Raw genomic sequence first — 26280 nt, 5'->3', positions numbered from 1 at the left:
GACCTCTTTACCATTTTAGCGGCCACATGAAGACAGTTGGTGACATTTACTGCAACAGTCAGGTCTCATTTGGCACAGAGACACTGTGTATGGCTGGTGAGGTTAGCCAAGAGAGGATCAGCAGTCTGTAAAGAGACATTGTGCCAGACAGCTGTGGTCACCAACACACAGGTGTGTTAAAGACCTAATTTAATTTACCACGGCGGATATTTTTCTTAACGTCGGTTCAGTCACACAGAACATTTTCCCACTTCAGCACTGGTCACATCTGCGAGGAACCGACAGATACAGTTTGAAGTTTAGAATAACCAGTAATGGGATGTAACCACACACAATTTACTCTTACAATTTACTATTGATATTTTATAGAAAGATTGGACAATAGTGACAAATGTCAGATAGGATAACTGATAATCTGTCTATCCCGAATATCGAGCCAGCTGGTATTTTCTGTTTGGGATTTCTGTCACCAACACAATACAATGGAGGCAAACGGAGAAGCGGCTGTGCTGTTCCCCGAAACGATATCACTGTCGCTGCTGCACAGAGCTCGTTGTGAGCAGGTTTCACTGCTTCGTGCCAAAGAAAACCTCAGCTAGCAGCAGCAGCAGCGTTAGCTCACGGCGGCAGATGACCGCAGCACAGCACCAAACAAAGACGCTCCTGCTGTGACAATGCAGACTGAGTGACAGAATGACTGCTGGCACGCAGTGATAAATAAGGCAATATTATCTACAGGGGACTGCCATGACGCTGGACATGAGCGAGTGGTGGGCTGTCACATGTGAGCGAATGGAGCACAAATGCTGCTATTCAGCTACTGAAGTATGGAATGATCTAAAAGACAACCGAGGTGAAACAATAATCCATCAAACATGCACCACATCATTCAAACCCACACCAAGAACACCGTCAGCTCTCCAACCGCTGACAGCCAAGGGATCTGCTGCAGTAAACATATGTTCTGTAACCACATCGTGACACCATAAAAGAAATGTCAGCCTGTTCCTGATAGCTGCAGTCTATTGATAATGTGTCAGTGCCACGTCGACTCACCTTCAACTAATCCGTCAACAGAAGAGTAACTCAACATTAAACCAACTTAAATTATATTCACAACTCATGAGACTATCGCTTGAGCGTGTTGTGTTCAATGCAACAGCAGAGAAAACAATTCTCTCTCAAGAAAAAGCAGTCAATTGGCAAACGAATTAATTGGAAACTACTGAAATAATTAGTGTCTTGTTAATAAGGCTGGGAATGGTTCAAAAAACGATGACACCAGTACCACTGCCAGTACCCTTAAAGTGATACCAATGGAGGACTCAGCTGTGCAAAATGCCAATAATGTTTACTCTGACACGGGCCACACCCCCAATCGAGACAAGTCTACGAGCTCTCGACCCACAGCAGTTGGACCCCTGAGCAGGGTGGGAGTGTCGGCGGTCAGGCTGCAACCACAGGGGGGAGGTCAGGGAACAGAAAGATATTTCCAAGTGTCCTTGAGCAAGACGGTTTATTCCTGTCAGTGAGATTTGAGGAAGGAGACCTGCCACTGGTCTGTGCTTGTGTCCTGAACTGGTATCCTCTATACAGCACGCACCCCGCATGGCTGGACAGACAAGGTCCATAAGAACACACGCTGCACCTTCCTTTTGGCTGCCGTTACATAATTCTGCCTGCATTACATCTGCTTCAGCAGCTGTTAGCACAGCGAGATGAGAACTCGAACAACGAGCCAAAAGCTAACAATGCTAGTTTAGTCTACTGCTGCCTCCTAGGTGACCTTTTTTAAAGCGCCGACAGCTGCTGCTGCTGCGATGACAAAGCAGCACCGTGATGGTGGGAGACCCTGACCTAAATACGCGTCTAGCAGCCTCAGCTGCATGTCAGCGCATACCCAAAAAGCCTGATTTATTTCATACAGGGCGTTAGTTTTATTTGCTGCATGGACAGGACAGCTGCTCAGGCTGCAATGACAGAATTCTGAAAAACTAATCCAGGTCTGTACTCAAGCAGAGTGATCCTGGTGCTGGTACAGTACTGAGCTCCGGGTGGGTGGAAAGGGGCTCCATGTGCCACAGGGCTGATGGCTCACTCGAGCTGCTCCCGGCCCAGCAGTCACGGGTCTATTCTGAAATAACTCGTCATTTCTAACCGAATATGTGATGCGTTTTCTTTAAACAGGAATCGTTCAGTGTTTCCAACAGGACCAGTTAGTGTAAAGACACAACTTATCTCCACAATGACACTGTGACAACAGTGTGTTGGTGACTGTTTAACACTACAGGAAGTATTCACGTGTGTAAATATTTAACATATTAACAGGATGCCACTGACATTTCAATAGCTGTGCCTGTGGACATGTAATTAAACCGTGCTGATAACACGCCACCTGTTTAAATTTATGTGAAGCTGATCTCTACTGTGCGTCCCTCACAATGTGTTGGGACAACGAGCACCTCCTCCTCTGTCCAAACAGACGACTCAAACGCGACCGAGCAGCAGGGAAGAACACTTATTTCAGCTTATTTAAGCCTGGAGACACGCAGTTACTCTCTACACCTGGAAAACTAGTTGGACTTGGAAACCTGTTTTTCTGGCTACTGCTTGACTCAGCAAGTGCAGGACTCGGGGTGTGAATGGAGAGAAAAACCGAGCAGTTTTCAATCACGTAATCGTTTTCTGAGAATAAAACAATTCTTTAGGTTCACTGCAGATGTCTTTGTTACCGTCTAATACACACCAGTATTTTGTTTTCAAAACGCAGAAACAAAAGCTCTCCAGGACGCGATGCCGTCTCAGTGTGGGCTCTGGACAGCAGTGGTAGTAATAGTGGAACACAAATTTCGAAATGAAAAGCTTATCTGTGAATACCTCTGCTGCAATTGTGCTTTTGCTCTTGAGGTGAAGAGGCAAATATAATTAAAAGAGAACTCAAAAGCTGCCTCCTCCATGCTGATCTGACGTCCAACAAAGCATGTGGAGCCGAGAAGCTCAGTGTTGACGCCGCTAAAGCCTGACTTCTGCAAATGGACAGAAAAGAGCCACTAAAATATGAGGTCAGAGAGGTCAAACGGGCCCATTGGTACCTTTCTAATGAGTCACTGCTCCATCCTGAGGGGGCCGTCCACAGCTAACGCTGCTGAGAGCCCCATCGGTGCTGCAGAATAATATTAAAAAGTTATGAGAATCGATATTACACTCATTTTATCTTCAATTACAGTAAATTTCCGAATGCTGTAACCAACGGCTTCGTTCGTGATGACATTCGAATTTTAAATCAATATTCACATGCTGCGCGGCTCTTCACTGTGTTCAAACCCAGCATCTCCTGACAAAGATCAGCCTGCACTCGTCTTACTCCTGTTACACTGTTTGCATTTGGATTACATTCAAGGATTTTTCCCTGTTTGTGAGAGCCAAACTTTTTCAAAAACTCCAAGTCCAAAGTCAAAATTTATTTTAGCGAGATAAAACTAATTATTTCCAAAGTTCACAACAGGACATCATTTGCTACTGCTGTCTTTGCAAGGGAATGGAGGAAATTAATCCATATATCACACCTGACACACCAAACTTAAATAAAACCTTTGTTTTTGTTTGTTTCATTTTGTAGTTTGGTTAACTTCCATAAGCAATGTAATATTATCTACCTCTGAGCAGATATTAAAATGAGAAATTATGGAAGCAAACCTCATTAATGTCTGGAGCTCGTCAGATGATTGCAGTTGTTTATCTCCATGTTTGTGCGTGTAAAAAGAAACCGCATGAGTTTATCAGAGTGTGTTTTTACACCTCAGCTGCAAAGCCAATCAGCACGTTTTTGTCCACTGGCCATCCAATCAGTGTGACACTGAAACTACTCACAGTCTCTGATTTCACTTGCTTCTCCTCCTCCTGGGTAACTTTGTCATGTCTCGTCTCTACAGCGAGACGTCCAGCTGTCCTCCCCCACGCCTCCAGTGTTGCCGTCAAAGTCTCACCTCACTGCCAGAGGACACAGCCTTGGCCCGCCGAGAATGTGGCAGCACCACGCTATCTCCAAAGTGCCACATTTAAACGCCACCCCCCACACACACAGCTACTGCTAAAGCCATGCATACGTAAAAGTTTGTCAGTTTGCACACAATCTCTGCAGTCTTTATCACATTCAACTATTTTCAGAAATGAGTTTCCCCTCTCGCTCATCTCTGGTGTTGTCCGTATTATTCTCAGATCTTTCACAATCCGTCCAAATTAAAGTCATTCCTCTGGAGCCATCTGAAACACTCGAGCGTGATGCGTGTGATGAGGCTTCACAGAAAGAACATAACGCAGCCATTTCTTCCTGTTACACTGGACACATTACTGTAATAATAACGACCTAAGTGACCTGCTTTAAGTAAATTTTTACATTACTGTGAGTCTTGCTTTGCTGACAGATTTACTCAACAGCAGAGTAATGGCGCTTTTACAAGTCCATTAGCTGAGGCTTTTATCTCTGCAGCTCCTGTATTATAGTAGGCAATAAATAATAAAACTCATACCCAACATGAAATCACTTAATAAACCACATTCACAACAGCAATACGCTGAACTCGTACAGGTTCACTCATAGACTTATAAACACCTCAGGCTGATGCAGTTTCAAACGACACAAACACCACAAGAGGTGATCTCAGTGATTACTTCCTGCTTTCTGGTTGTTAATGTGCTAATCAGTCACATGGCCCGCTGTTGTCTCCAGTATACTGTCAGCACCCCAGTGGCACATGGTTGCCAATCCTTGGATTAACTTCCAGCGTCAGTATTTCGCAACCTGGATTGTTGACTGAGGAGGAGCAGTGAACCCAATCAGCACAGTATACAGTGTCACTGTCAAACAAGATAATCCTGGTTAGAGTCTCAAAAAAGCGACAGACGCACAGCCGCAACTTAGCACTGACAACTTTACAGCGTGTGTGAAGAGGAGCGCAATCACCAACACTGAGCTGATCAATACTGATCGATACCATGCCATCTCGAGTTCGACTGAATGTTTTCACAAGAGGCTCGACGGAGGAATTTAAGGCAGATTTAAAGATTTAATAAAACTGGCGCAGTTAGTGGCCCGCAGTAATCAAATCAAGTCAGTGTCTTTGATTTGTATGTTTGTGAAGAGCAGTGAGGCTCTCTGGTGTTAAAATCATTGTGTCGATGAAACGGTTAGTTCAAGGGCTTCTTTGTTTAAAGGAGAAGACTGGTGACATTCAGCACTTTTCTTATTTCTTCTTAACGTTGCGTGTGCATCAAAGTCTGATTTCTGTTGTCTAAAAACTAATAAAAACACGATGAGTCACACTGTTGCACTGGCTGACCTGCTGCATATTTTCTGAACTATCGTTTCAACATTAGAGGAGTTGGCACAGGCCGCGAGGCTGAGGACTGGCAGCAATCTGGTGATACGATGCACTGCTTACCATTGATTATGACACTGCCAACACGCTGTCTCGCAGGCCTGTGCTCTTTGCGTTAACGCACGCGATATGTGGTTAACTTCTTTTCGTGAGAGCTGATGAAGCCATGTTGGATCAGAAAAGTCAAATGGCTGAAGACAGACAACAACACTGCCATCTAGCTGTCAGGGGTTTGAGGAGGCAACTTAGAAAATATGGCCACTTTGACGGTAGCTTCAAAAGTAGAGGAGGCAGCATTTGGCAGAGTAACTGCCAACTGCTGCTCACTGTACAGTCTGCTGTAGCTACAGCTAACATTAGCTCAGTTAGCTGTGGCTGGATTGTGCCTGGATCACAACCTCAGTCATGGGGCCGGTCAACAGGGCTAAACCCAACAGCCAGCGACCACCAGCTCCCGGCTGAAACTACGGGCAGGCTGTCTGACTATTGCCTCTAGAGGTACAAAGTGGTATTACAGACAGGATTGGCCACTGCTAGCTGGTTAGCACACCAACTTCAGTAAATACCTCAGCAACATAGAGACCTTCAAAATAAAACCCATAATTATTGCCCCATCTTATTATTCTACATGATATACTGAAGGAATATGTAAGCCAAAGTTCTTTTGTTAATGCCAGGTGGTTTAAGGCTCTGCTTTTGTTTATTTTGATCTAATTTATCCTCCAAAAGAACCTGCAACAAGCACACAATTACTATGTTCAGTCTTTTCAATGTAGAATGGTTCATTTGCTGAATGAACAATGGCACAATGGGAGCATTTTTGATGTTACTGCTGATTTAAATCATTTACTACTGCTCATTAAATATATGTTAAAAAATTCCAACTGCCCTTGAAACAGCTCATGTTAGCTGTTTAAAGCTTTGGTTGAGGAAGTGTGCATTTTCTATTTTATTTCACTTATTCATTAACCAATCAATTATTGATTGTTATCATAGCAGATTAATGAAGGAAACAACTTTAAATCTGCATCGCTACAAAAAGAAGCACACAGAGTACAAACAGAAAGCCATTAAAATATTAAGCCTTAACTAAGAGTAAAGCAGACTGGGAGGTTTTTTGTTCTGGTTGTTTTGCTAAAGGCTAACAATGCTAAAGGTGGGGTTAGCAACTCAGTGTTGTAAAATAAATAACTAAAAGGTCATCTCTTTAGGTTGCCCCTCACATTAGCTCAATTACTGTGTCACAAATGCAACCAAAAGAGGTTATAAACTGATATCTGACCCATTTCACCACACTTACAGGTTCTGTTTTCCCCACATCAGGGAAATACTTTTATTTTACAACCTGTGCCTTTACCGTCATTTCATCATCTGGTATGACAACATTACACTCGGCAGCTCAGACGCAAAAACGGACCTAATCCGTCCACTCTAACGCCCCGGTCCAATTCGGACCTGCTGTGCTTCACTACCCAACAGTCGCACCAGCACTCCTGAAGCAAAACTGAGCAGGTTTTCGGTCACCGCAGCTTTGGCTCCATGTTTAAACATGACCCCTTCAAAATAAAATGCTGCCACGGTAATAGCATAAGCTTCTCAAAGTCAAAGTGTAAAAACCTTTGTTTTAATATCAAATACTGAGTGGGTTTGAAAGGCATCTGTGAAGTTTGCACCTTGCTTCATTCAGCCAATGGCAGCTGCAGTCTGCTCGTATTCACAACACTTTAAAATAACATAAACGTGACTCATTTTCACTGCTGTGACACTGTTTCCAGACGTTCACAGAAACCCACTTAAGCTACATGTTATGTATTTGCCCAGAGGGGCAAAAATATTATTCTGTATACAGCTTTTATTTGTCAGTTAGCTGTTTAAATCTGCCACTTCCAACCAATGTGAGTGAGCGCAGCTGCAAGCTGCTAACTTTTTAAAGCATGTTTCAAGCCTGTTATTGTGCTGAAAACACGTGTTTCAGCGGAATATTCCTTTAAGGATCTCAAAGGCACACCAGTGGACATACTAGTCCTCCTCCACAGCAATATCTAATGAAAGGACCAGCTACTACGGCCACACTTTGAAACTCAATCCGTTGCTGGTATGCCGAAAAACATCAAGCTCAGCTGGCGTCTTTTTACTGTGAATTTCGGACTCGACACTGAAGGCAGAGCATAACGAGGTCGGGAACATGAGCGCATGAACCACCGGTGGCGTTATCATTAGCATTAACAGGACTTTCACATGAGAAAAATGAAATGCAACAGAGCGTTTGCAGGAAAGATTTGGCGGGATCAAATAAGTTTCTACAAGTTCATTTTGATACCAAACTGACACAAACCGAAACCAGTCACTGAAGGAAGGAAACCCTACGTCTACCAACTTAAAAACCTGTCACCATCGGTTAGCAGGGCTAAAATGTGCAGAAAATACTGGTGCAGTTGATCATAAATCAAAAATACATCGTGGGTTAACCAAAAGAGTAAAGATTCGTGTTGCACGTGCACTGGAGGTGAAGTCGTTTTCCCTGTCGAGAGGGCGGGACATTTCAGCTTTAAAAGACAGATGAATGGGTAGATGACGTACAGGAGGTAATGAATGATTTTATATGATTCTCAACTCAAATACATGAATGTCAACTGATCTAGGCTAGCACATTTAATTACCTACTATGAAATATCCTTTAATGATATCATTTCACTTGGAAAAAAACAGCAGGCCTCATATTCATTAGAGTGTGTGATGAACTGTGTGGATTTTCTGCTGATCTGCAAAGACCGGTCAGGAAGTGAATGAACAGCTGACCTCCTCCAAAAGCCACTCTTGGTTGGTCTATAATGGTTAAACCTACATCAACACCCTGACATCACCACGTAGAGCGGCTAAGTTCATGCATGTGGGCGTGTCTCTAATAGTTTCCCATTTGTGTTTAATGAACGTGAGGTACGAGGTGTACGACTGTGAACGAGATGAACACAAATTAAATCTGACAGCAAACCAACTGCTGGCTAAGAGCTGCTGCTCTTCACACAGTGGTTATCATTTGACTAAACCCAGATCACACTGTCAACTATCTCAATAACCAAATTTTACCCACATCCTCTTCAACAAGCTACACACTACAGGCCTGAAACCCGGTGTGAAGAGACAGTGAAGCCCCTGACGAGCTGCGTAGCAGGGACAGAAAGATGTGCCAGCATGTGTAGATGTGGGAGGGAGGAAGGGGGGTGGATTATTTAAATCAGATTTTAGCTGTAGTCTCATCACTTTTGGTGGCTCACTTTTTTGCAAACAGCACTGAGGAGCAGGGATGAAGAGCTGCACATACTGTGAGTGCAACTGCATCAAAGGGCTCACACAGCGAACACAACACCAGCATCAGTAAATGTGTGGCTGCATAAAACATGATTGGTTTGTCAGGCAGGCAGGCAAGCAGATGAGGAACAGAACAAAGGACATCATGGACACTTGTTTGCAAAAATGACAACATCATGACATTCTGCATCACAACCTGCAGCCCTGGCCTCTGCTAGTCACTTCAGCTTAGCTAAACACCAGGATAACTCCCATTTAAGTTGAGGGTGAGGAATAGCATGCACACTAAGTGTCTGTGAGGCTGTTTTGGTGAAACCATGAAGCTGCTGCATGTCTGAAGACATCTCAGCTCTTCAGTCTTATTTCACTTGGCACAGTTAAGTCACAGGTTTGAGAGGAAGCACGCCTCCATCTCCCTGTACGGCTGCACAGCATGCACAAAACATCCATCCATTAGACAGGCAAACAAACACAAACTGGCTCGACATTAAGGCTCTGCGTAAATGTGGTTACCTGGGCTCAGGCAGGATGATTTTCTTACTCGCCCGGGCCGCTGGAGTAGATTTGCTCTTCTCCATCGCCATCAAATAACTGACATCGGCGAGCACTGCTTCGAGGTCCGCCATCTTTCGACCCTGGGACGACCAAATCAATAAAAGAACCGGGCTGGGGATGGGTTTGGTTTTAGGGAATTAAAAAAACAGTGTCCTCCACCAGATATGACCAACATCAAGCGTCAAGGGGCGCGACAGGGCCAGCTGAGCGGACGGCAGGGCTGACCATCGACTGGAATGGTGTCGTTGTCTCCGGCGGTAGTCTGCTCACTTCGCCTCAAACTGCCATCGTTGTGACAGAAAAGGGGAAATTCAGGAGGGGAGACATTTGGTGGCAGGCTGCTCGAGAGATTAACAGTCACCAGGCCCGCTAGATCACCGTCCTTGTAATCCCATTTAGTGCAAAAATGCACGTTTCTTTACCAGGCGCTTTGAGACAGAAACAATGCAGACTGATGAGATCTCCTTTTGAGGCCAGCACTTCCTCGCTTTATAGTAATGTGATATGTCTCACACGGATAGGTAAGATGCACCAGATGCTGGATCTGGAGACAGCTGTCAAATCCTACAAGTCTCTGGGGACTCTCCCGGTCCTCTTGATGGAAACGTGTCCAAACGACTGGTTTGTCTCCAGTGCGGCATGTGTCTCAGGGTTTTCTCCGTAAAATGTAAACACTGTGCTGTCGAAAAAATGTTCTAATTTTAGTGGAGTGGCTGCACAGTGAGATGGGACTGGCTCCTTCTGTGCCTTGGCAGCAGAAAAGCAGCTTTACCTTAATAAAACAGGGACACGTGTAGCTGGTTTGCTTCGTCTCAAACGACCAGCGACACCGAAAAAAGGGAAATCAACGAGGGAGGACACTCGACGACAGGTTGAAATGTGTACCATCAGGGTGCTGCTCCGTCGTCCTTAATATCTCAGCTGGTGCACCAAAAACTGCAGCTTTTCTCTCACACGCGTATTGGCACAAATGAAAGCACAGCAGCACAGGTTAGAGATGAGCCAGGACTCATGATTTGCACCATAAAACACACCGCTGCTGTTTATGTTGCCGTCGATGCTGGCTTGGCTTCCTGTGTAACGAAGGCAGAAATGCTCCCTAACTGCTCGTCACTCACAAGAAATGTCGTCCGAAAAGATGTGGTCCAACACCCCGATTGGGTTTAGCACCAGAATCCAATTGAGAGAGCGCGATTAACTAATCACAAGCCAAATCCACACCAAAGCCCGAAAGCTAACTTGCTGTAGCCTGCTGGCAATATCGATATTTGGGTTCGTCTGCTAGTTAGCCACCACGCTAGCTAGCAAAATGAGACCTGCTAGCCACTGGGCTAACTATCGGATAAAGTGTGGAGTGACTAATCAGTCTGTACGTCTAGTTTGGGTTATTTCACTTGAGCACCCGCATAAAAATGCCCCTGATGGCAGCAGCAAGCAGAGTCACTAGCTGGCAGAGTAACAGTAACACTGGCTCGATTTCAGACGGCGATTTACTTAATAACGTTAAGCTAACGGCTGCGAGGAAACTGGCTTGGGGGAAGTCTTGCAACGTCTCCGAAAAAAGCGGCGCTCTTCGAGAGTCCGATGGCTTCAAAAACAGGGACGGTGTCGCACAAGATAATCCATAGCTGCTTGTTGAGTTACCCCGAGCGTTGGGGGGGACCCTCCTCGCCTGGAGATCCAGCACAGAGCCACCGACTGTGGGCTGATGGTGACGCTGATGGTGGAGGAGGGGGGAGGGAGCGCTGGGAGATCGCCTCGGCTGGCCGGCGGTAGTTTGCTCCTGCGAGAACTTTTCCTCGTCGCCGTCAACTGTGATCAACCGATAAGACACCGGGGCAGAGGACACAGTTGACCGCCCTGGGTGATGTTAAACAGCCAACACGACGCGGTGCTGCTGCGCTTCTCTCGTAGATCGACCACACGGGGGTCGATATCTCCAAATTAAGCGAGGGGAGCCGAGCGTCGCACTCCGCCTGCCCCGAGCGACTCCTGCCTCCCAGGCTATCCGTGCTGAAGGAGCCCACAGGCGGCTAGTTAACAGCTAAGTAGCTACGCCGAGAGTCCGTCCGCTGCCTTCAGTCCCCCGTGCCAGCCGATACTCCCCGCTCCTCTCGATTAAGCTGTTCGTTTCCCAGCTCCAATATGGCACATGTTTAGTTGAAGTCCCTCTTCGATGTATTTTTCAGTGTTTTTGCTAGCACAGTGGCACTGCTTGCTTTGTGGTTCAACTTCCTCCCACTGCGGCGGGAAGAGGCTCGTAAAACCCGGAGCGGGTCACCGCTGGCTGGAGCTGGACCGCAGTAACGTTGTTTTTAGAGGAAAATATGTTGTAATTTGGATATTTTCACAAAGAAATGCGTTTTGCGAGCCGGGAATGAAATGCCCGTAGAGCTATGCGTGTGGCTAACGTTACTTATTCGTTTCATATCCCTGGATTCCCATTTTACAGAGGTGGACCAGTTTAACGGTGGTGATTCAGGACGCTTACTGGGAATAACAGGACCAGTTTGCGTACAGGAAATTTCCCAGAGGAGGGTACTTGAAGAGAAGGAGCGACGCGTTTAGGCCTGTTTGAATGGGATAAGTAAAGGCTGGGGGCTCGCAGCTGCACATTAACATATTGAATAGTCCCTGTCATCCTGTGTCAGTATGAAATTAGTTGTTGTTCACATCAGTCACGACGCAGCAGCCTCTGACAGTTTAATATCACAACACAGTAAGTGATTCTCCATAGCCTGAACCTCGTGTGGCGCTTCGGTGGAAACGCAGCGCCGCTCGCTGGCCAGCAGCGGTACTGCACCCAATGCACTGCAGCAGAGCCGACTGTGAGGAGCTGCAGTGGGCCTCGGCACAGTCAGGTAGCATACAGGAAAGTAATTTTGATCAGCTGACATCGTACACTTTTAAGATTCAGAAAGAAGCACGACAGAGCAGCGGAAGAGGAAGCTGGGCCGATTAACCGAACTTCAATTTGATAATCGAACGATCACTTAAGTCAGGACAAAATGATGGCAAATGAGTGCTTTTCTTTGTTCCATTAGATAGTAGACTGAATATCTTTGGGTCTGGACTATCACTTGGATAATATTTTCTAGACAAAATGATTTCTGAGTAAATAACAGGATGACTGAAGCTGTTAGAGGCCTGGTAACGACGCCAGAGTGTGAAATAATGACAAGAAAAGCCATTAAGCTGCTCATTAGTAACAAAGTGGTACTCGATGGTTCATGGTAGTACAGGATGCGTAACCGTGAGCATTTTAGTGTTACAGCAGGTCCACACGGAGCTGATTTTATCGGATTTCATCTAATTTTAAAAAGTGAACATATATTCTGAGTAAATCGCTCCAAATTTTGTGTGCATGACGTCACATGAAATGGAAAAGTACCTCAAAAGTACGCCTTAGTACTGTACTTGTGTATTACTTATGTTCCAGCACTGAGCCGCTCAGAGTCGTTTTGGATCGGATTATCAGGGCCCAAAATGGGGTCACATGATGAATCAGAGGGGTCACCAGGTGATTAACTCTACAGGAGAGGCTTTCATCTAATCTGTGTCACATTTTTTTCTTCTTATAATTTATTTTATGCACATGAAACAACGAAAAAAATCACTTTTTGAGACCACCTGCGATTGGGCATCACAGGAAGATATTTCTTTGTTTTTAGGAGTCAAACGTGATATTGAAACGCTTGTAAATTCCTACAGTTTAATACCATAAAACAGCTGCAACTAATGAGTATTTTCTTTTATCCATTGATTGTTTTCCGTCTGTTCAGCACCAAATGATAGTGATGTCTCATTTCGTCCAGCCGGCAGCCATCAGCCCAACAGTTTGAAATTCACAACAATACGAAGCAGAGAAATAAGACAGATGTTCACATCTGAACAGCTGGAACCAAATAATGTTTGGCGTCTGCGTTCCTTAACTGACTCCAACGGCCTTGAAACGGTTACAGATGGACGCCCGGTCGGTCGTTTCAGCTCTTTTTAACGAAATGTGTTGGCTGCGCACGTTTGCGACGTTTCTCTTCATGCATGTGAGGCTGCTGTACAACAGTCTATAAACTCACGTATCCATTACAAGGTTTTTGGTTTTTTCCAACTCAACCTTTATTGCCAAAACACTGACACCAGGTCGCTTCTGTACACCATCATGTGGGTTGTGTGGGAGTCTAATTCAGAAAAACGAATCAAAGTGTGGAACGTGTAGAGCAGAGAAGCAGATACGTTGGTGGAAGTCAGTCAGGTTTAAGAAAGACAGTTTATTCAGCACTGGGAGTCAAAGGGGGTCAAAGGTGAGGGGTCACATGGGAGAGAGGGTCTGGAGTGAGCTGTTACTGCTGAATACGGCGGATGGACTGGATCTGAGGGGTCTGGCAGTGGGAGCCAAACTCCCGGAAGTGTTTGAACTCCCCGCAGTGACGATCACACTCCATGATGTACTGGTATCCACGGTAACCAGGATACTGGTAGCACACAAATCTGTTGAGAAATCACAGGGAGAGAGAGAGAGAGAAGGAAGTAGTGATGAAATGTTGCCAAAGAGCTGCTGTTGTGAAAGTCTGGCCACGATTATTTTTGAACTGAAAGTAAAAAAAAAAAAAAAAAAAAGAATAAAAACAACATGGCGGGAAGAGGGAAGCAGCTGAGGACACTCACGCTCCAGACTGGATCCTGAGAGAGCCAACTTCATTGTTGCACCAGCCCATGGCCTGGAGGGAGGGATAATCGTCACTAAGCTCACCCTTACGGCCCAGGAAGTTCTCACGCTCGTAGATAGTCATACGACACTCTCTGTGGTTCTGCGGGGAGGAAAAAAAACAAAGAGCAAACAATGCACATGAGTCGTTTTTCCTGTCTTTCACATGTGACGTCCAGAGAAACACAGAGGAGAAGAGTGGAGCTTACGGCACAGGCGATGGGCCTGAAGGAGGTCAGCCTCTCGATGTGGTAGGCGTTGCTGCCTCCGAAAGCATCGCACTGGGGGTACTCTCCCCTCTCCAGCACGAACTGCTGGCCCTGGTAGGAGGCGTGCTCGTAACCCACCCAGCTGAGGAGAAACAAGGGGAGAGTCGCTCTGCGGTCAGCCTGCTAACGTCCTGTCACTCACTTTCACTTTTGCATTCTCTGTTGCTTTTCCTGCGGCTGCCAGGCTGCTCTTTGTGGGGATACTCACGCTCCGCTCTCCACCCTGAGGGAGCGCACGGTCTCGAAGCCAAACTCCATCACGTTGCAGCACTCGGAGGTGAACTCGTGGCGACGGCCCTGGAAGCACTCCTCATCGAAGACAATGATCTGAGCACAGCACGAGAGCGCTTTAGTTCACATGGTTTAAAGGTGCACCACAACGGGTTACTTTGGTGCCCTGACGAGCCGTTTAAGCATCAGAATTGTGACAAAGAAAGGCACCATCATATGAATTCTGATTGCTCGGAAATAAAGCGGGAAGTTGAGGTGATGCGTTTCCACCTGCAGACTCACCTTCCAGTGGCCGGAGAACTTGGTGCAGTGGTGAGTCATCTTGTCTGGAAGGGCAGAGAAAAGAAGCGAGAACAGGTTCAGTGCATGCAGAGATCACAACAACACGAGGACTTTGTGCACACACAGATTAGCCCGACTGAACTTAAGCACCAAAGTCTGGCTGAAAGTTAAGACAGCCACACAGTGTGTGCCGAGTGGCCTGCAGAGGAGCAGCCCTGTGGACTCCACAGGCTTAAAAAGTGGCCTCCATGTCAGAATCAGCAAAAGCTTTTAGTTCAACACCAAAATGAGGCTTCGTCCAGACCTGGCTGTCCCACCCAGTCTATCTCTTTATCTTATTTGCTGCCCATTTCCTCCCTGATGGTTTCCACCATCGCCACTGTTTATCTCAGCGGCTTGGCGCGCTGACGGCCTCTGGGCCCTGGAGCCCGGCTGGCTCCTGTGTTTGGGATTGATTTGTGAGTGTGGATATGGGTGGGGGGGTTGTGGGGACTGCTGTACCCTGGCTGCGCTGCCCACCCTGGCTGTGCTGGCTGGGTTCGGGACAGGGACTCACCTTGCTTTGATGCCCTTGGGTTGTCCTGCCGTGAGAGTGAGAGGAGCCACGCGCCCCCACCCTTTTAAAGCCTCCCCTGGCAAGGGGCCATGCTGAAAGCCCCGGCTCAGCAGCGGGGAGGGGCTTGTCTTTGTCCCCCCCGACAAAAGCGCGGTTAATCTGTGGACGGGCAGAAGTGCAGACGCCACATTATCACCCCGAGCGGTGGACACGGAGACAGAATCATAAACCCAGAGAAGGTCCCTGAGAAAACCGTGAGGGCCGAGGACAGACGACATGTTGTGTTTGCCTCTGTGGCTTCAGCAAATGAGTGTTTTGATGAATTAAAATTTAAATGAAAAGACATTTGGTTTGCTGTGTGACAAAGAAAAGCATCACGTCCTCACATTTAGAAGAATTTTACTTGAGAAATGATTCGAACGGTCTTTAGCTCATCAAAATATGGACAGATTTTTTCTGCTTTTAACAACTAAGTGATCCGTAAACTCATCCTCATTAAAGTCGCACAAATTTGACATTTGGAAAGAGATTAACCAGAGTTTGTGCTGGCCAGTGTGTCTGTGTGTGTGTGTGTGTGTGTGTGTGTGTGTGTGTGTGACTGCTTACATAATCAGCTGCTCGTAAACAAGACAGCAGAGGCAAGTACGGGAGTTTCTACACAACAGCTTTATTTCCTGTGAGGCCAAAGGAATTTAAATCCGTATTCCAGCTACTCCCAGGTGTAATTTATGTCACACACGTCTGACCTGAGTGTGTCACCCTGTGAGGGGACGTTTCCTTCAAAATAAGAGTCTGCTTTCCTGAGACCAGATGATTGAACGATTGATATTTTGATCAATATTTTGATTTTTTGTGATTCTGTGTCATAGCAGAAGCAACCAAACAGTGTGGAGGTTAATCAGCCTGATTAGCTGCCTGAGCTAACACAGCTGTTAAACAGGCTGAGCTGACTGACAGCAGAGGCTGATGTTCTTCTTCCTGTGTGCCACAGAGCTCCATTAAAAACATCCTTTAAATAAAAATAAATAAACAAAAGTGCGTACTGGTGAGAAGTTTTTAAAGCTTTACGTCTTCAGCGGGAACCAACAGATGTCGAGAGGCGCAGACAGGAAGTCATAAGGTATCGCTGGTTATTGATACATTTCAGATGCCACTAAAAAAGTATTGATGTTTGACGCCCAGGAAGAGAACGCAGTGTGAACCACAGATTACAGAGCGGGATTAGTTCACACCTAATCTGCACACACACCAAACATAACATAATCCTGCTTCCATCGTGGGAATAATCACAGTTGAGGTGATATAATCCACCTCTAATCCAGCTGTAATCCAAGAATTATCACTGACATCATCATTGATAAAAACCTTTTTTCACCGCCAGACCAGTGCAGGGGGATCCTCGCCGACAGGGTGGAGCTGTGATTAATCATGGATTCATGTTTATGTTGCTATAAACTCGTGACTGCCAACAGTGCATCAACCAGCCGTGTGTTTAGCTACGTCACTAAACCTACAGCACCACCCGCTACTGAATTTCTCTGCTACTTTCTGGCTTTTGCAGGAGCTTTTAGCTTTATTTTATTACCTTTGAACTGGCTGGCTGTTTGTTAGGCCAACCGCTTCCCGCCTGCAGGTCTGCACCAAACACAGTTAAGTTTACAGAGTAAAAACAAAGCGGGTTTGTTGATTGTCTTCTGGATTTTACTCCTCCGTGTGGCTCCTCAAAACCACGAAGTGATGCGGTTCGGGTGAAAGTGTCAGCGAGTCTTGGCGTTCATGTATTTCTGTGTGTGACAGAGAGGAGGGATTACCTCTTTGTGCCCTCTGGACCTTTGCATTCCTCCTCTCTACATGCAACTACAGCTTCCAGCCCTGCCACCCCAACACATGACAAAAATGCCCTGCTCAGTGGTTTCCTTTCATGGTAAAATGCTTACAGGCAAGCCAGAGGGGCCGGCGGTGTTTCCAGGCTATGCGATGACCCGGTGGCTTTGGCGCGGGCCAACTGTGATGACGAGAGGCTTTCTATTGTGCTGTGAGCCTCTACGTTTGGCCTTTGCCAGAGTATAAAAGCTTGGGTCGAGGGTTGAGGGGACCAGCACGAGCCAGCCTCCCTCACACGGCACTGCAAGCTAAACTAACGCAGGTAAGGACACACGGACGCAGACATACGCACCAGAACATCCACCACCGTGCAGGGGCACAACCACACACCCAGAGCCAGGGCCCACTCCCTGCCCACCACACCCAGGCTTACCACCCTCAGCCCGGCCAAAGGCCCAAACAGAAGCCCAAATGAGCCTCCCACATAAGCAGCAGACTTGTGCTTTAGTCCAAAAACATTCCTACCTACCACCCCTGTGACAGTGTCAACACCTCGACGGGGCCACATTCACTCCTCCGTCCCTCTCACTGTCTCCTCTGTCACCCTGTCACTTCCGTTTACACCTCTATTTCTGTTCATCCCCTTGTCTTCCTCCATCTCTCACCCAGACTCTCCTGAAGCCCCTCACCATGTCTCAGACTGCCAAGTCCGCCTCCAGCCAGGGCACCGATGCCAAGGACAAGGGAGCCCCAGCCCCAGCTGCCTCCAGCAAGGCCACCAAGACCGGCGAGCCTGGCATGGGATCCTACAGAGTGAGTCACTGCAGCGTTACACATGAGCAGAAACACAATCTTTTGTTAAAAGGGTCAGTTTCCCCTGAAGAAAACCACTCTGAGCCACTGACAAGTTTAAAGTGGTTCTTTAGATGCCACACTGTGCTGAGGTCCAGGTCTTCATTGCTTGATACTGCGTGAATTAGTTTTCTTTTATTTTAATTTATTCATCTAGTTTAAAGCTGTTTGTATTTAAAGAGCTAACAGGAAGCTAACATGACACCAGCTTACATACTTTAACATACCCAGTACACCTGCAGCTGCCACACTCATGCAGTGGAGTGAAAAGTAGAATGAACAGCAGCGTGAAAAGGACAATACTTTCTCTGTCGAGCCCAAACACACTTATTGTCCTCGTTCTGTTGGTGTTTGACCCTGGGAGCCTTTAGCTTGTTAGTGACATCCGCTGGGACGTGATCTGACGTGACATCTCCTCTGTGCAGATCATGCTGTTCGACCAGGAGAACTTCCAGGGCAGGATGATCGAGGTCCAGAATGAGTGTATGAACGTGTGTGACCGTGGCATGGACAGAGTGCGTAGTATCATTGTGGAGTGCGGCCCGTAAGTGGACACACAGACCTGATTCAAGCAGCCGCAGACGGACTCCTCCCACTCGCTCACCTTCTAATTCCTCTCTCCTGTCCTCTCCCATCTTGTGCCCCCTCTGTGCCTGGCGGACCCCCCTCTCCAGCTTTGTTGCCTTTGAGCAGACTAACTTCCGTGGGGAGATGTTCATCCTGGAGAAGGGAGAGTATCCTCGCTGGGATACCTGGAGCAACTCCTACCGCAGCGACTGCCTCATGTCCCTCAGGCCCATCCGCATGGTGCGTTTAACAGCCACACGAGACCGTACGCATGCATGAGGAGAGGCGGACGGCAAGAGTGATTATACAAAACAAACACAAACTTTTTTAAAATATCATGAGATTTTGCCCATTACAGTTTCTTAGAGCCCAGGTGGGATGTTCAAATATCTTCCTGACCAGGCCTGATAGTTCCTGATTAACTTTCTGTGTGGGCTCACTGTTTAGACTCTAGAGACAACTTTACTGTTCTTAGATCCAAAAATGTTTGGTTTGAACACAGCAAAGATTCAACCTGTGTACGGTGGCCTTTCAAGGACACTTTAAAGTCGCCTTATGTGACTGAGGCTGACAGGAAGCCTTCATTCATTCATGAGCTGAAGTTTTAAGTTTGACCTGATGGTGGCGCTAGAAGAAAAGTCACTGGATCGTGAAATGTCATTAACATTAAATGTGATGTTGCTGCCAGCCATCGCACAAAAACAGGAGTGGAAGTCACTCACATGTAGCTGATGGAACACACACTTTTCCCCCTGCAGGACAGCATGGAGCACAAGATCTGCCTGTACGAGCTCTCTGACTTCAAGGGCAACAAGATGGAGATCCAGGAGGACGATGTGCCCACCCTGTGGGCGCATGGCTTCTGTGACAGAGTGGGCAGCGTGAGGGTGCCAGGAGGAGCGTGAGTGCACACAAACCATGAGAAACATACACCAAGTGGAGGCTCCGTATTGTAAATGTTGTTTTGGACGCAGCTTCACAGGAAGCCTCCAGAGTTACACTACAATGCAGCTGTTCATAAAACGCAGCATGACACGTCATCACAAGGTCCGAAGCTGACCGCCTGCTGTTCACTTTGTCAACAAATATGTATTTTTAGCCTGCACTGTTTCTTCACATTTCTATGTTGTCCAAGTCTCACAGTGAAATACACACTGACTCACTCAGGCTGGAGCCTCCAGGGCAGCTCTAGAGCCTCCTCAGTGACCACCATAACTTCTTTAAAGAACCCTGTGTAACCTCCAGAAAGCCCTCAGTGAGACCTGGAACCCTTACTGACTGTCAGAGTCTCCTAAAATACCACTAGAGGGTTAACCCTCCTCTGAGGGATCCCTGAGACCTCCTCAGTGGCCACTAGAACCTCTTTAAGGTCCAGGAGATGACCATGACACCTCCTGAACTTCTAGAACCTTCATAGGGAATACTAGAACTGATTCTTGGAGCCACTAGCATCTCTTTAGGAAGCCCCGACAACATCCTCAATCTTCCTTAGAACTTCCTCAGTGACCACTAAACCTCCTGGGACCTGGAAGCTCCTTAATGAAAACCATGTATTCAAAGTATTCAGAAATCCTATAATGTGAAAAGAACACAGTAATGACGTGATAAAGTTTACAGGAATACTCGCTGATACCAGCACGTAAACATAATGTCAACAGAGCCAGTACAGAGAGACTCTTACAGACTATGGGATTCAAAGTGGCCTTAACTCTGCTCACCTTCCCCACGTGTCTCTCAGGTGGGTGGGTTACCAGTACCCTGGATACAGAGGCTACCAGTACCTGTTTGAGTGCGGTGACTACAGACACTACAACGACTTCTGCGCCTTCCAGCCCCAGATCCAGTCCATGCGTCGTATCAGGGACATGCAGTTCCACCAGAGAGGATGCTTCACCTTCACCTCCGCCAGCAAGTGAACGACACCTGCTGACCGCCTGGTGCTGCCGTAGCCACGCAGCCCTCTCAGCTTTTTATTTCTCCAAACGCCCCCAGTCTCCAGTCCTTTCCTAAATCTCCACCATCATCGCTCCATCCCGAAGGAAAGACAGAATGAGAGCAGATACACGGGACAACCTTAACTGACTTTTTATGGTGCTAAAAAATAAACATGTTGTGAAAAACCTGAAACCTCCCTGGCTGGAATACCTTTATTCTTTCCACAGAAAAATAATGTTTGGATATTATCTGTACGGGGATTAATGGTGTGAAGGTGGTTTATTATGACCTTAATGTGTTTTTATTTATTTTCGTCTCCAAATGCAGACCTGAGATCACACCTGAGGGACCTGAAGTGTGGCTGTTGTAGACTGCAAGCTGTGCAGGCTGTTTTTAATTTTCTTTGGTATGACAAAATTATTTTTGTGGGACATTTTTAGCTAAAATTATTACACAGTGACTCGTGGTTTAGGCTTATAATCAAAAAGTCTCGTTCTTTGCTACTTTCTTTAACTGAAAGGTCGCAAAAAGCAAAGGTCTGAAGTTTTATACACTTTCGTTGCTTACTCAAAGATATTTTCTACCATATTTGTCCAAAGACTAAATGGCGTGTGACAGGAAAACTAATTTTTGATGGTTTGACCAATTTTGAAAATGACTTCACGTTTGTGTTTAGGCAAACCGAACACCAAACAGCAACACAGGACGCACTAACGGCTTAAGGGACGTAAACTGAATGGAATGGAATGAAATGGAGAAGATTCACCTGATTTGATCATTAACATATATATAATCCATTAGGCATTGATCAGTAAAACACTCAACTTCTTTATATCTTCGTCTGATGGCCTCGGAGGACGCTGCTTCGTAATTGTCATAATTCCCACAGCACGTAAAGGCAACAGCACGCCTGATTACAAAAACACTCACTGAGCGATTGAACATCACACTGAGAGGAGGAAACATGGCTGCGCTTTTCAAAGCAAGGAGAGGTGGGTTCATTAAGAAAAAAGGAGACACTGCTTGGCCATGGAAGACAATTCAGACTTTGATTAAATGTGTTGTGTGTGCAGGCATTGGAAATATCGTAAAGCTACAGCAAAGCCAGTTAGCTTGTTGCAGTTAGCTTGCTACGTAACCAGTACCTGACCTGAAACTGACCTGTCTCAGTTCATCATGCGACACCGTAACTGGCAGCAAAGACTTAAATGTTGACAGCTCTGACAACGCAGTTCAGCGACACGAGAAACGGCGGATAACAAACACAAAGCGGTAAACCTGCTTCGGACAGTTAGCTTCTCGGCTAAATGGGGTTTCAAGTTAGCCGGTTAGCCGGAATCAGTCGCTTAAAACAGACTTTTTCAGTGAAGAGAAATAACTCAACTTGTTGCCGAACAGTTCAGCAGCTTTGCTTGTTTCCTCGAGGGTTTCGGTTTTATTATTTAGCTTCTCAGACTGGGACGAAGGTGACTGATGGTGAGGTTAACCTTTCACCTAAATAACGTAAAGCTTACGAGCTGGTGCTGCCTTCACTGACCGGGAGCAGCAGCGGAACACAATGACCGCAGGGAAGTACAGCTAATAACCGCGCTAAACAACTTGATGACTGTGGTGGAAACATTATTCAGACTCAAGTAAAAATATTAACACCACACTCTGAAAATACTCCATTACAGGTATACGTACTGCATTCAAAACTTTACTTTGGTCCCAGGTTGTGTTTTATTAAATCAGATATATTCATATAATGTATAAAACGACAGTCCATCTAATTGTTGTTAGGATATTTGGGTCTGGACCCCTGCCTAACATAGTCGCCCATGGTGCCACGTATTGAAATCTCTCCGTGTCTCTGTCCCTCAGCTCTTGGCTTGTGTCTCAGTGGTTGTCGAAGTCTGACTCAGCTGGCGGAGCTGCCAGAGACCCATCAGATTCTGCGACAGACCTGCAGAGACTACGCCGACAGGGAACTGATCCCCATCGCTGGCAAACTAGACAAAGAGCATTCTTACCCTGCCAAACAGGTACTCGCACAGAGCTGCACAACGGGATGCTTTGAAAGGGACTCATGAGCTGACATTTGATCCCATTTTTATTGTTGCGATCCAGTGTTCAGCAGGCCAAGAAAGGAGCCAGCGAGATGGTTGAACAGGCCCCCAGCTGGCCAGAAAATCAGTGATTAACAGTTTAAGGAGTCAAACGCACGACTATCTTTCCAGATTCAGGAGCTGGGGGCGATGGGGGTGATGGCCATGGAGGTACCCGAGGAGCTGGGTGGAGCTGGGATGGACTATCTGGCGTACTCTGTGGCGATGGAGGAAATCAGCAGAGGCTGCGCCAGCACTGGAGTCGTGGTCTCCGTTAACAACGTGAGTGCAGCCCGTCAGCACGTGTGTGAATATAACAGGTGTGGTATCATATATGTGGTATTCACCTGTTCTGGTGTCTCAGTCTCTCTACATTGGACCAGTCCTGAAGTTTGGCACAGAAGAACAAAAACAGCAGTGGATCACGCCGTTCACCAGCGGAGAGAAGGTGGGCTGTTTCGCCCTCAGCGAGCCAGGTAACCGTGGCGATGTCTGGCACGCGTCTGTGCACGTCTCTGAAGCCTGTCGATTCGTTATCGAGGCGTGATGTGTTCAAAGTGTTGTTTGTACGACAGTAAACAAAGTTGGAGAAGAGCAGCAGTTATCGTCAAGTACCTGAATGAATACAAAACCAACCTACGTTAAATCTGCTTTAAAGGAGCAGTTCACCCAAAACTGGAAATTCAGTCGTTATCCACTCACCTCCACGCTGTTGGTAATTTTCAGGTGTACTGTTCATTTTGGATCGAAACAGCAGATATTAAAGCTGATAAGCTGAAAGTTTTGGTTGTGATAACAAAGCCCTGCAGGCTCTTAGATGCGGCTCCACCCAGCTGAACCTGGTGTGAATCCACACCTGTTCCTCTGGTTTGCAGGTAATGGCAGCGATGCGGGCGCAGCCTCCACCACAGCGCGTCAGGAGGGGGATGAGTGGGTGCTGAACGGAACCAAAGCCTGGATCACCAACAGCTGGGACGCCTCAGCCACCGTCGTGTTCGCCACCACAGACAGGAAGCTCAAACACAAGGCATGGCGCAGGTTTTCAGTGCTCACCTCGTACAGAATCAGAGTGGACTCTTCCAACCTCCCTCACTTTTGTGCTTCCTGTTCCCTGCTTCTTGCCTGCAGGGTATCAGTGCCTTCCTGGTCCCCATGCCACACCCAGGGCTTTCTCTGGGGAAGAAGGAAGATAAGCTGGGCATCAGAGCCTCGTCCACTGCTAACATCATCCTGGAGGACTGCAGGGTCCCGCTGGCCAGCATGCTGGGCCCTCGCGGTGCCGGATTCAAGATCGCCATGGTACGTTCAGCAAGAAACTGACAGCTCGATTTCTGCTGCAGAGGACTGAAGTCTTGGTTTAACTTTCTGTTTCTCTGCCTCACTCAGCAAACCCTTGACAGCGGACGCATCGGCATCGCCTCTCAGGCACTGGGTATCGCTCAGGCGTCCCTGGACTGTGCTGCAGACTACGCACACAAACGCAGCGCATTCGGAGCCCCCATCAGCAAGCTGCAGGCCATACAGGTAACCTGACCTGGGATCAGTCACACGTCACTGTGGCTGTGGACGTGTCTGAGACGTGGAGACACTGGGACGTTATTACATACTTGGATGACTCTGCATAGACAGAACGATCACAACCTAAAATTACATGTGAGCAAAAGCTTAATATGCAATAAGTAAATTAACGTTTCTGACCATCAACCTAACTTTACTTTTATCCACCGTATTTCAGTCTGTATGAAGTCAGCAAGTCGTGCACCAAAGCTGTTACAGGTTTCGAGGATGTGTTGAATTTTCCGTCAGGAGCTCGTTTTTCTGAGGACTCAGCAGGTGGCGTCTGATGACAAACATCCTGCTGAGCTTCCTGAATGTCGTGAGTGACTTTGAGTATTTTTCCCGTTGTTCAGTTCAAACTGGCCGACATGGCTGTGGCGATAGAGGGCGCCCGCCTGCTCACCTGGAAGGCTGCGCTTCTCCGAGACTCAAAGAAACCCTTCACCAAGGTGCTCGCCCGCCCCTGACTGAAATACGCTGCCATTTTTCGCTGCGTGACGTTCACTAACCGCCTGTGTTTTCCTGCAGGAAGCCGCCATGGCCAAACTAGCAGCGTCTGAAGCCGCCACGTACTGCTCCCATCAGGTAAGAAACCGACGACAAACAGAAGACAAACGGAAGAAACTTTCATGACGACTTCTTTCATTTCCTCTGTTTGCACCTCACGCCAGGCGATCCAGGTTCTGGGCGGGATGGGTTACGTGTCGGACATGCCGGCCGAGCGGCACTACCGCGACGCTCGCATCACGGAGATCTACGAGGGCACCAGTGAGATCCAGAGGCTGGTTATTGCCAGTCAGGTACTGAAGGAATACCAGTCATAGACTCGCTGATTGGTACAGTATGGACGTATGATCACAGATCTGGAATCGGATTCACATCAGAAAATAAGGACTTTAATATGAGACAATTCAGAACTCCATAAGTGATTCACGTGATTTTTATGGCTTCGTTTACCTCCATTTGTCTTCTACACTGTAAGATAAATAACCTCGAACTCCGCTGCCTTAAGAGGACGTCGGCGTGCTGCCAGTTTAAAGGGTCATTTTACCTGTGACACCTCTGCTGACGGCCAACGTGTCAAAGAGCCAGCTGATTAATGTATCGAAAGCTGATGTTTAGAGGTGACGTTTAACCAAATTGTTCTGGTTCGTAAGTAGAAACAGAAGACAGAAACGAGACTGGTGGGCAGACGTCGCACAGCGCCCTCTAGAGGCTTTAACCTGCACACCTGGAGTTCCGCTGAACATCTGAGCTGTTTAAACGCCCAATAATCTGTGTAGAAGTCGTGGAAGGAAGACGATTTGTTTTGTGATGGTAAAGTAACAACAACATCAGCAGTTCAGCATTAGTTTATCTTCATCAGAACATGACAGAGCGACAGGAGCGTTACCTTGTCAACACACCGTGTTTTGAGTGAATTGAGCCTTTATGATCTGTTTGTCCTGACTGTCTCCCAGTCTTCCGTTTGTTTGACCAGCAGAGGGCGACGCTGTGCCTTCACTGGTCCTGACCCACTTCAGCTTCACACATGGTTCCACACTCGTTAACTAAACGTACGCACACACAGTGACACTCAGGTGATGCTCTGGATGACAGTTTATAATAATATAAATAAAATCTAAAGAAAGTCAAAGCAGTTTGGGTTTGAAAACACTGACCGGCTGGAATGAAACACATTCTGTTTCTTTGTTTGTGTCGGATCTCTCGGACCTCTCGTGCCTCAATATTTTGTACATATTTTACTGTAATTTATTGTGTGCAGATGACAATAAAAACACAATGAAAGTACTTTTAGTGTCTGATTTCTTTGTTGGTTTGATGGCCTGGGTGTGAGGGCCAGAAGGGAGCTTTCTGTAGAGTAAGCAGGTAACCTCTGAAGGAAGCTGCTTCTTATTTTTTAAGTTTGGGTTCAGATGCAGAACACACAAGTGACCCTTTTTCTGTTTCCTCTCCAGGCATTTGTGACAGACGTCCTGAGAATGCAGTGAAGGAGGTGAAACCTTAAGTCTCGGCCTGTAAAGTCTTTTAGCCAGGTGGCGTCTGAGAAGCGTGAAGCGGGACGAAGCTGTGGGTGACGTGCAGGCCCTCCTGAACTCGGTGAGACCAAACCCTCCCTCCTCGTCTCGGTGTTTGGGTGCTGTGCTTGTTTACCCTCGTGAGGGCACTGATT

At 46.9% G+C, this 26280-nt stretch overlaps 4 protein-coding genes across 9 annotated transcripts in view; 2 read left to right on the top strand and 2 right to left on the bottom strand.

Moving 5' to 3' along the window:
• The window catches only part of grk3 (G protein-coupled receptor kinase 3), a 45448-nt gene extending 33495 nt beyond the window's left edge, over window positions 1-11953 (bottom strand). The window contains exon 1 of one of the 2 annotated variants that reach the window (XM_046375541.1): window positions 9201-11953. In XM_046375541.1, the coding sequence (XP_046231497.1) occupies window positions 9201-9313 (113 nt within the window). In that variant the 5' untranslated portion in view covers window positions 9314-11953. Of the gene's footprint in view, window positions 1-3092; window positions 3118-9200 lie in introns of those variants that run through there. The other variant, XM_046375542.1, reaches the window with a different exon arrangement.
• Window positions 11954-13339: 1386 nt separating this feature from the next.
• Window positions 13340-20447, bottom strand: cryba4 (crystallin, beta A4). Of its 4 annotated transcripts, XM_046375550.1 has the most exons (8): window positions 18566-18694; window positions 17799-17930; window positions 15286-15444; window positions 14730-14773; window positions 14425-14543; window positions 14157-14298; window positions 13908-14050; window positions 13340-13730 (listed from the first exon to the last, which is right to left on the bottom strand). In XM_046375550.1, exons 4-8 carry the CDS (start codon window positions 14766-14768, stop codon window positions 13583-13585), a joined length of 591 nt encoding a protein of 196 aa, XP_046231506.1. In that variant the 5' UTR covers window positions 14769-14773; window positions 15286-15444; window positions 17799-17930; window positions 18566-18694; the 3' UTR covers window positions 13340-13582. The 4 variants fall into 4 exon arrangements, with proteins under 4 accessions (XP_046231506.1, XP_046231507.1, XP_046231505.1 ...); XM_046375551.1 differs by lacking the exons at window positions 17799-17930; window positions 18566-18694 and adding an exon at window positions 20310-20447; XM_046375549.1 differs by lacking the exons at window positions 17799-17930; window positions 18566-18694 and adding an exon at window positions 20247-20375.
• crybb1 (crystallin, beta B1) lies at window positions 16374-20444 on the top strand. 2 transcript variants are annotated; one of them, XM_046375545.1, is made up of 6 exons: window positions 16374-17431; window positions 17779-17922; window positions 18387-18505; window positions 18636-18768; window positions 19287-19429; window positions 20267-20444. In XM_046375545.1, exons 2-6 carry the CDS (start codon window positions 17800-17802, stop codon window positions 20442-20444), a joined length of 696 nt encoding a protein of 231 aa, XP_046231501.1. In that variant the 5' UTR covers window positions 16374-17431; window positions 17779-17799. The 2 variants fall into 2 exon arrangements, with proteins under 2 accessions (XP_046231501.1, XP_046231502.1); XM_046375546.1 differs by lacking the exon at window positions 16374-17431 and having other exon boundaries at window positions 17686-17922.
• Window positions 20448-21299: 852 nt separating the features above from the next.
• Window positions 21300-25898, top strand: acads (acyl-CoA dehydrogenase short chain). Its single transcript, XM_046375543.1, has 10 exons — window positions 21300-21455; window positions 22327-22487; window positions 22683-22832; window positions 22915-23026; window positions 23426-23577; window positions 23679-23849; window positions 23937-24074; window positions 24461-24556; window positions 24636-24692; window positions 24779-25898. Exons 1-10 carry the CDS (start codon window positions 21428-21430, stop codon window positions 24929-24931), a joined length of 1218 nt encoding a protein of 405 aa, XP_046231499.1. The 5' UTR covers window positions 21300-21427; the 3' UTR covers window positions 24932-25898.
• Window positions 25899-26280: the final 382 nt, after the last annotated feature.

The sequence above is a fragment of the Scatophagus argus genome, chromosome 20 (genome assembly GCF_020382885.2).
Source record: "Scatophagus argus isolate fScaArg1 chromosome 20, fScaArg1.pri, whole genome shotgun sequence".
Lineage (NCBI taxonomy): Eukaryota > Metazoa > Chordata > Actinopteri > Scatophagidae > Scatophagus > Scatophagus argus.
Note: the sequence above shows the minus strand (reverse complement) of the source record. Positions and strands in the feature narration are given on the sequence as shown.